The sequence below is a fragment of the Eucalyptus grandis genome, chromosome 3 (genome assembly GCF_016545825.1).
Source record: "Eucalyptus grandis isolate ANBG69807.140 chromosome 3, ASM1654582v1, whole genome shotgun sequence".
Taxonomy (NCBI): Eukaryota; Viridiplantae; Streptophyta; class Magnoliopsida; order Myrtales; family Myrtaceae; genus Eucalyptus; species Eucalyptus grandis.
The window spans coordinates 7,275,551-7,285,030 of NC_052614.1; the positions used below are offsets into that span (position 1 = coordinate 7,275,551).

General features: G+C 41.7%; 1 protein-coding gene and 1 long non-coding RNA gene across 2 annotated transcripts; one reads left to right on the top strand and one right to left on the bottom strand.

The window, feature by feature from the left end:
- Nucleotides 1–5,499: 5,499 nt before the first annotated feature.
- On the top strand, nucleotides 5,500–7,057 carry LOC108956687. Its single transcript, XR_005549516.1, has 4 exons — nucleotides 5,500–6,158; nucleotides 6,292–6,350; nucleotides 6,469–6,544; nucleotides 6,965–7,057. It is a non-coding gene; the product is annotated as an uncharacterized LOC108956687 (long non-coding RNA).
- Nucleotides 7,058–8,348: 1,291 nt separating this feature from the next.
- LOC108958036 (18.8 kDa class II heat shock protein-like) lies at nucleotides 8,349–9,156 on the bottom strand. The gene has a single exon (XM_039308785.1). It carries the CDS (start codon nucleotides 8,984–8,986, stop codon nucleotides 8,522–8,524), a length of 465 nt encoding a protein of 154 aa, XP_039164719.1. The 5' UTR covers nucleotides 8,987–9,156; the 3' UTR covers nucleotides 8,349–8,521.
- Between the last annotated feature and the right edge of the window lie 324 nt (nucleotides 9,157–9,480).

Consider the following 9,480-nt stretch of genomic DNA (forward strand, 5'->3'; position numbering starts at 1 on the left):
GGTTGCATAGCAGTTAAATTCATAGCCTTGTTTCGCTCTCTAAAATGGGAGTTTGGGGATACTCACTACAATTGGTTCTTGGGAATTAAGAAGAAACCTACAATTTCTCCTTTAAGTTTGTTGTTGTATTAAATTGGATTTGAAATTTTTCTAAAGTCTTCGTAAATTGGCCTCAGTCTTTATTACGCTAATGTTCTTCGCTCAACCACCACCAGATATTTTACACACCATCTTAGATATGAGTGGCTAAGCTCAAAGACTAAAGTTCTCTAAACTAATTTCGCCAAAAAATGAGAGATATGTCAAACATCATTCCTCTCATTTTCTTACAAATATACCTCGCCGAGCCCACTTGTGGGCGCTCGGAGGCTAATGGCTCGCTAAGTGCAAGCTCAGTCCGGGCTTTCCCTAACCCACTAATTTACGAATTTATGGTTTGAATTTTCAGCCTGTAAGTCATTTTTAAGTTCCCGATCCTAATTTCTTTAGTTACGCAAGAGTAAAATTTGTAGAACTTGGACCCCGTATTTGGCTATCTAAAATGAGAGTTTGGGGATACTCATTACAATTAGTTCTTGGTTATTAAGAACAAACTTACAATCTCTCCTCTAAATTTGTTGTTGTGTTGAATTGAATTTTATATTTTTTAAGTCCTCGTAAATTGGCCTTAGTCTTAATTACGCTAATGTTCTTTGCTCAACAACCACGAGATATTTTACCCATGATCTTAGATATGATTGGCTAAGATCATAGACTAAAGTTCTCTAAGGTAATTTCGCCAAAAAATTAGAGATATGTCAAACATCATTCATCTCCTTTTGTTATGAATATGGTCATATGTGAAAATGTGGATTTGAGTATCACGTCCTCTCTAAACCCTCTTGCAGGCGCTCGGAGGCTAATGGCTCGCTAAGTCTAAGCTCAGTCTGGACTCTCCTTAACTCATTAATTCACAACTTATGGTCCCAGTTTTTAGCTTACAAGTTATTTTCAAGTTTCCGACCCCAATTTCTTTGGTTATGCAAGAGTAAAATTTGTAGAGCTCAAAATCTATGTTTGGCTCTCTAAAATGGGAGTTTTGGGATACTCACCACAATTGGTTCATGGGAATTAATAAAAAAACCTACAATCTCTCCTTTAAGTTAGTTGTTGTGTTGAATTGACTTTTAAATTTTTTTAAAGTCCTTATGATTGGCATCAGTCTTAATTACGCTTAATTATGCTGATGTTCTTCGCTCAACCACCACGAGATATTTTATACACGATCTTAGATATGATTGGCTAAGATCAAAGAATAAAGTTCTCTAAAGAAATATCGCCAAAAAATTAGAGATATGTCAAACATCATTCGTCTCCTTTTCTTTCGAATATGGACATATGTGAAAGCATGGACTTGACTGTCGCGATCTCTCTAAACCTTCCCATGGGCACGTGGAGGCTAATGGCTTGCTAAGTGTAAGCTCAGTCTAAGCTTTCCCTACAAGTTATTTTCAAGTCTTTTATCCTAATTTCTCTAGTTGCGCAAGAGTAAAATTTGTAGAGCTCAGACTCCATGTTTGGCTCTCTAAAATGGGAGTTTGGGAATACTCACTACAATTGGTTCTTGGGAATTAAAAAGAAACCTACAATCTCCCCTTTAAGTTTGTTGTGATGTTAAATTGAATTTTAAATTTTTATAAAGTCCTCGTAAATTGGCCTCAATCTTAATTAAGCTAATGTTCTTCGCTCAACCACCACGAGATATTTTACACAGGATCTTAGATATGATTGGCTAAGATCAAAGACTAAAGTTCTCTAAAGTAATTTTGTCGAAAAATTAGAGATATGTCGAACATCATTCCTCTCCTTTTTCCTACGAATATGGACATATGTGAAAGCGCGGACTTCACTGTTGCAACCTCTCGAAGCCCTCCCACAGGCTCTCGAAGGCCAATGGCTTGCTAAGTGCAAGCTCCGGCTGGGCTTTCCCTGCAAATTATTTTCAAGTACCTGATCCTAATTTCTTTAGTTACGCTAGAGTAAAATTTGTAGAACTTGGGCCCCATGTTTGGCTGTCTAAAATGAGAGTTTGGGGATACTCATTACAATTAGTTCTTGGTTATTAAGAACAAACTTACAATCTCTCCTTTAAATTTGTTGTTGTGTTGAATTGAATTTTATATTTTTGTAAGTCCTCGTAAATTGGCCTTAGTCTTAATTACGCTAATGTTCTTCGCTCAACAACCACGAGATATTTTAGACACGATCTTAGATATGATTGGCTAAGATCAAAGACTAAAGTTCTCTAAAGAAATATCGCCAAAAAATTAGAGATATGTCAAACATCATTCATCTCCTTTTGTTATGAATATGGTCATATGTGAAAGTGTGGATTTGAGTATCACGTCCTCTCTAAACCCTCTTGCAAGTGCTCGGAGGCTAATGGCTCGCTAAGTGTAAGCTCAGTTTGGACTTTCCTTAACTCATTAATTCACGACTTATGGTCCAAGTTTTTAATTTACAAGTTATTTTCAAGTTTCCGATCCTAATTTCTTTGGTTATGTAAGAGTAAAATTTGTAGAGCTCAGACTCTATGTTTGGCTCTCTAAAATGGGAGCCCTATGTTTGGCTCTCTAAAATGGGAGCTTCAGGATACTCACTACAATTGGTTCATGGGAATTAATAAAAAACCTCCAATCTCTCCTTTAAGTTTGTTGTTGTGTTGAATTGACTTTTAAATTTTTTAAAGTCCTTATAAATTGGCCTCAGTCTTAATTACGCTTAATTACTGATGTTCTTTGCTCAACCACCACGAGATATTTTACACACGATCTTAGATATGATTGGCTAAGATCAAAGACTAAAGTTTTCTAAAGTAATTTTGCCGAAAAATTAGACATATGTCAAACATCATTCCTCTCCTTTTTCCTACGAATATGGGCATATGTGAAAGCGTGGACTTCACTGTCGCGATCTCTCGGAACGCTCGCGCAAGCGTTGAAGGCTAACGGCTCACTTAGTATAAGCTCCGGCTGGGCTTTCACTAGACCATCAAGTCACAACTTATAAGCCGAATTTTTAACTTGCAAATCATTTTTATTTATGAGTTGTCTTTAATCAATTTGTGATGAATCAATTAAAAACCAAGTAAAAAATTGAGAGAAATATTTTTTTATTACACAATTAGAGAAATTAGGATTGGAAATTTGATTACACTAGTTTATCAATTAAGGCCTTTTTCCAAATTTGATCGTGTTTAAACACTTGGGTTTGCTTTTTTAATGTATTTTTAAAAGAAAACTACTCAAAATTTATTTTAAAGCCTTTTGCTAGTTTTCGAAAAAAAAAATCGGATTTTTTTATCATTTTTAAATATTAAAAAGCTATCATTATTTTTAATTGATAATAGGGAGCGGGATTGGATGTCCGGATTCAACCCGGGTCGGGGCTGAACCAGGACCTTGGCTGGACTGGGCTTAGCGAATGAGCCCAATCCGGCAACATTCTTAACCCAAGAAAATAAAACAAAACCCAGCCCACAATTTTAATAACCAAAGCCGGGCCATTATCGGTATCTGAGCCCAACCTGGGAAACCAACCTTTACAACCCGGCCGGATCTCACGCCCGACCCGAATGACACGATTCGCGCCCCGGTTCCTCCACCGTTCCGCGCGCGCGTTGCTGCGTCGCCTAGCACGGCGAGGCCGAGGACTCGGCCTCCGGCCGACCATCCACCGTCGCCGACCATGGCTCGGCTGAGCCTTCTCCCGACTTGCGACGCCTCGATGACGGCCAAAACAAAAGGCACGACAATTGGATCTCGTTCGGTCATATCATCGAGCAGTTGGTGCAAGCTATAAAAACGGGAGGTTTTTGGCCTCATCGGGACTCAAACCCGAGCCAAGATCCTCACCGGAGGAACGATGGCTCACAGAGCAGGTAGATGGAGGTCGGTCCAGGTCCAAAGTTCGCGCAAGCCGGATGGCCGCGAGCTCTGGCCCAGCGAGCCCAAAACACATGGCTATGGCGGGGCACTAAAAAGGGGGCTCACCGACTTCGGCTGGAGGACGTCGTCCGAGAAAAGTCGCTGGCCGGGGCTCGTGCGAGGCTGAGGCTCACTCGCTCTGTCTCAGATCGGGATTCCTCTCTCCCGCATACTCCCTTCTCTATCCGAACCCACCAACCACACCTATGTATATCAAATATATACTATAGTCCTCAGATGCATCCCCCAATTTCCTAACAACTTTTAAGCTCTTCTTATAGTCTTATTTGAGCTTGCACATTACCTTATTCTTTAGCAAAGATTATTCAACTAGATGGATTGAGTTAGGAAGATGCTTGAAATGAGCAATACTGTCATAAGGGCATTTACGATTAGTATTTCAACCAACATGTTGTTAATTCTTGAAAATACGTCCCAAATTTGAACCCATAAATTAGCCCGATCTATTAAAGGATAATTTGAAAATAGAATATTTGTGGACATTAGCGAATGTGTACAATAGAAACCCATATTTCCCGTTCGGTGAGAGTCCAAGTTGGATATTTCCTATTCTGTCTGGATACTAAATTGGTGTGCAAGAGCAGTCGGCTAAGAAAAAGAAAATAACAAAAGGAAACTTGGACGTTGCCGATTGGTTGGCTGAATATTGATGCTGTACATGGATTTCCCATTCCATGTGAGACTTAGAAAGTTTACTGTTAGTCAAGATAAAATCATGAGTGTAAACATAAAATTTAGAACTGTGAATAATGATAAATGTTACTGTCTTGATATTCTTGACTCTTTAGGAGTGTGGAGAGAGAATTGATAAAGATTGCATCTTTACCCAAATAACTTCATATTAGTATATTAGAATCAAGGGTATTTGTACCCAATCAATATGTATATGAAAGGAAATAATTTAATAAGTAAATTAACTTATTTTATAGAATAAAGAAATAATAAATAATATTTTTAATATCTAATAATACCTCTAGTAATATTCTTTTTGAAAATCCTTTAATATACATAAATAGTTTTTAACAAAAAAAGAGAGGCTTATAACCTTTGCTATTAAGATCCTCTAGTAATTAAAGAACTCAAAATTGTCGCTTTGCGGTGGAATTTGGAAGGGGGTGTGGAGATTAGGGGTGAGCACGGTTCCCGGGTAGAACCGGGAACCGGGGAACCGAACCGGAGGGTTAGGTTCGGTTCCCGGTTCCAAAGACACCGGTTCCGGTTCCCGGTTCCATTTTTCTAGGAACCGGCGTTCCCGGTTCCGGTTCCGGTTCCTAGAAAAATGGAACCGGGAATCGAACCGAACCGAACCGGAACCGGTCATAATTCTAAAAAAACCTAGCTTCCCCACGTGATTTCCCGCCTCTGCGATTCTTCCCCCCTTCCTCTTTTTCTCTCTTTCTCTCTCTCTCTTTCTTTCTCCACTTTTCACTCATCACGTCACTTCTTGCCCCCCAACTTTTTCTTTTCCTCTCTCTCTCTCTCTCTCTCTTTCCCCCTCTCTCGGCCGAAACCCCACTCCTCCTCCTTCTTCTTCTTCTTCTTCGTAGTCTTCTTCTTCCTCTTGCTGGCTGCTGCTTCACCCACTACCACATCGCCGCCCCACGCCCTACTCACCACCATCTCTTGGCCACCGAACCACCACCACCCACCGCTCGTCCGACGAGTCGTCTCGCTGTTGAGCCCGACGAGCTGTCGCGCTGTCCGTGTTACCCCTCGCCGCCGTGAGCTGCCGCCGCCGTCTCCAAGCCACCATCACCACCTCTTGCCGCCGCCACTCGCTCCGCCGTCCGGGCCGTCGTTGCTTCGAACCGCCACCGCCTCCGCCAGAACCGAGCTCTTCCCCCCTTGGCCGTGGGTTGAGCCGCGATCGCCGCCGTCTTCGCTGCGCCGTTCGTGCCGCCGTTGGTGCCGTGAGACTCGTGTCTTCGCCGCTGTCGCCGTCGCCGCGTGCTTGCCGTCGCCGGACCTCCCTTGAAGATCGATCTGGCTACAAACGACTCGATGGCGAAGTGCCGGTGGCCGAGCTTTGCGAACCTCGCTCGCGGCTCGATGAATCGGATGGCATGTCGCCCTAATTCCTTAAAGTAAATGATCTCTTGGGGTGCTTGATGTTTAGGTATGGACCCTTTGGAGAGGAGGTTTCGAGAGTGCTAGGCGGTGGTCTTGTGCCAGGTTCGACCTACTTTTTTGCTGTATGGTCCGCACGAATCTGCTGCATTACTTGAACTTTCACTTGAGATGTATGGAAGTTTGAAGATTTTAATTTTATCAAAGCTATTGATTTTGCTGCATTGTGGCTCTAAAGGTTCCTTAATTTTGGTGGGAGGTGATCCTGGTGTTGGCAAGAGTACCCTGTTGCTGCAGGTAATGTACTTAGATAATACAATAGAAATTCATAAAATATTTTAAGTTCTGTATATATCTACCTCCCTGTCTAACCATTGTGCCCTACCTTGTCCATCTCATATATTAATACTAGAAGATGGCTGCAATGATTGCTGAAGGGCATGATCTTGGGAGATCGGCTCCAGTAGTATGTCTCTGGGGAAGAGCCAGAGGTAAATGGATTTTTCATGCTAGCCTTCTGCTGGTCTTTGCTGTCATGCATATTCATTCTTGTTGCCAGATCAAATTTGTTATTGCTTTCGGACAGTTTTTCTTGTTTGTAAACATAGGCTCTTGTGCATTTTCTGTCTTAGGATTTCTCTGGCTTGTACCTTAAGAATTAGCCACGAGACAATTTTACTCAAGGAGTCTTGATAGAAATGAGGATATAGATTTTCTCTGATAGGAATGTGTTGTATGTGTTGCTTATCTTTTTTTCTGGCCAACCTATATGTATCGTTGTCATATGACACTTAGAATCTACCTTTTCCCCTTATGAGGAATCTCTTTGATTTTGTTTTAGAGTGTGGAGCAAATTGGAAGTAGAGCTGACCGTCTAAATGTAAAAGATTTACATTGCTGTGTATTGGCAGGTACCGAAAATGGAGGGCCAATATTGAATTATTTCGGCTTTTGGATATTCGCGCTCACTACGAAAATGAAACCCAAAAAAAAAAAAAAAAACCTGTTGGAACCTGGAACCGACCTCGGAACCCGTGACAGGATAGGTTCCGGGTTCTCGGTTTTGACGGGTAGGTTCCGGTTCCAAAATTGAGGAACTGTACAGAGGTAGGTTCCGGGTTCCGACGGAACCGAACCGGAACCGGGAACCGCTCACCCCTAGTGGAGATAGCATTCCTCCAAAAAGCAATCGGTGAGCCTCTTTCATGCGTGGTGGGGCACGAGGTGGCCCCACCTTCCACGTGGCTTTAGCGTACTATTACTTGGGGAGAAAATATTAAGTGGGCTGGGCACGGGTCGAAAAGGACCGATTTAAGAGATAACTCTTTGGAAAAAGTATCAAAAAAAATTTAAAACTAAAGCATTTATATTAATTCAGTCCTAAATATTTCAATCAATTTTATCGCATTATTATTAATTTAGTATATTCGGCTAATTTTAACTAGCAAAAGCTAATGCAAATGTTGACTGACTAGTAAATACGACGTGATAATTTTTAAATAATTTTTCTTTATTTTTATCTAATTTTTTATTAAATTTTAATTTTTCTTTTTAATTTTCTTTTTCCTCTCCCACCTCATTGGGCTTCTTCTCGCAATGGCCGATGAGGCTTCAATGAGACCGCAGCCACAAAGTCATCATCGGCCGTCGGTGAGGATTGCAGCCCTTGCTCGGCCTCCCCAAATCTGGCAAGGCCTAGGGGCTGTGGGGTGAGGGCCACAATCCTTGTTGGTGGCCAATGAGGGCCTCGCAGCCCTCACCTAGCCTCACTAGCCATTGCAGGGAGAAGCCGAAGGAGGAAGAAGAGGAAAAAGAAAATGAATTAATTAAAAAATTCAGAAAAAAATTATTTAAATTTACTAAGTTGATGTTCATCAACCGATTAGCATTTATGTTAGCGCCGATCGACCAAAATTGATCGGATGGATTAAATTGATACTAACGTAAACAAATTTAAAATTAAATCGATCCAATTAAAAGTTTTTGTGCTAAATGATATTAATGTTATAAATTTAAGATTTTCTTTTTTTTTGTACTTCACTCATAATTATTATAACATGAAATCCAAACATGTGGACCTATATTATCTTTGATCATTTAATTTTCGCACGAGACTCGCGGGAATCAGAACTAAGATGATGGTGCCATCCCAATTGCTATTTTAGCTGGGAGGCCTCCTTTTTCTTAAATTGGGTAGTAAAGATCTGTTTATATATCCATCGGGCCGTTATATTCCAATCTAATTGCCGACGTACAGTGACTAGAAATTCAATCGAATTGTTAGAATCTAGTATTTATTAGAGATAGTCCTACATACTCTATTAATCATTTGATAATCGAAAACCCTTACTAGATTTCATTACACAGAGACATGTCTCATTACACATATTAAAACCCCATAAGAAAACAGAGGGAACTCCACAAGTCCCTAAAAAACTTTCGTAGACAGAATTAAAACCGGACCATCATCAACCGGCCTTGACTTCGATGCTCTTGGCCTTCGGCTCCGGCGGCCGCACCTTCTCGACGGCCACCCTGAGCACCCCGTCCTGGTACGCCGCCGTCACCGTCTCCACATTAGCGTTCTCCGGCAGCGCGAACCTCCTCATGAACTTCCCGGTCCTCCTCTCCATGCTCAGGTACTTGGCCCCTTCCTCTTTCTCCCTCTTCCTCTCCCCGCTCACGACGAGCACGTTGTCGTTCTCTATCTGGACCTTGATCTCGCTGGCCCTTATCCCGGGCATGTCCACGACGAACACGTAGGAGCCCGGGTACTCCACGGCGTCGGCAGGGGTCGCCGCCATGGCCTTTGCATCGCGGACGTAGGCGCGCGAGGGGTTGCTCCTCGATTTCTCGGGCTCCTCGGGGAAGTCGAGCATGTCTTCGAGGATCCCAAAGAGGCGCGAATCGAAGCCGAGATTACGCAGATCCATTGGGCTGTTCGCTTTTCGTCGTCTTGAAGAGGGAGTGTGCTTGATTGTGGGATGCAGAGGCTGGAGCTCTAGTTAACTGGGGTTTTATAGAGCAGTTTGAAGGAGGGGATCGCCATGAGAGAGGTCTTGAGAGAGTTCTGGAGAAGAGTAGAGGGAATTTTGCTCATGATGGGTTTTGAGACGCTTCGGCAATCTTCTGTAATTTACCATAGAGATTACTAAATAGGGGCATTCACCTTTTTAATGACGCGTGGTCCATTTGATTAAATCTGTTTTAATCAATCTCATCTTCCTATCATAGTGCACACTCGAACGTCGAGTAAATGCAAGATTTGCCATCATTTTAGTAAATCCTTCGCCAGGTAAGATTTCTTTGATGAAAAATTGTTAAGAAGTACTTGAAATTTAGATTTTAAATGTCTATTAAGATAGTTCCAAGTTTTTTTTTTTTCCTTTAAGATAAGTTATCAATCGAATAAAATGTAAAAAAAGTC

Bases quoted from the DNA above. Each gene is read 5' to 3' on its own strand.
- LOC108958036 (XM_039308785.1), bottom strand. From the start codon at position 8,986: ATGGATCTGCGTAATCTCGGCTTCGATTCGCGCCTCTTTGGGATCCTC.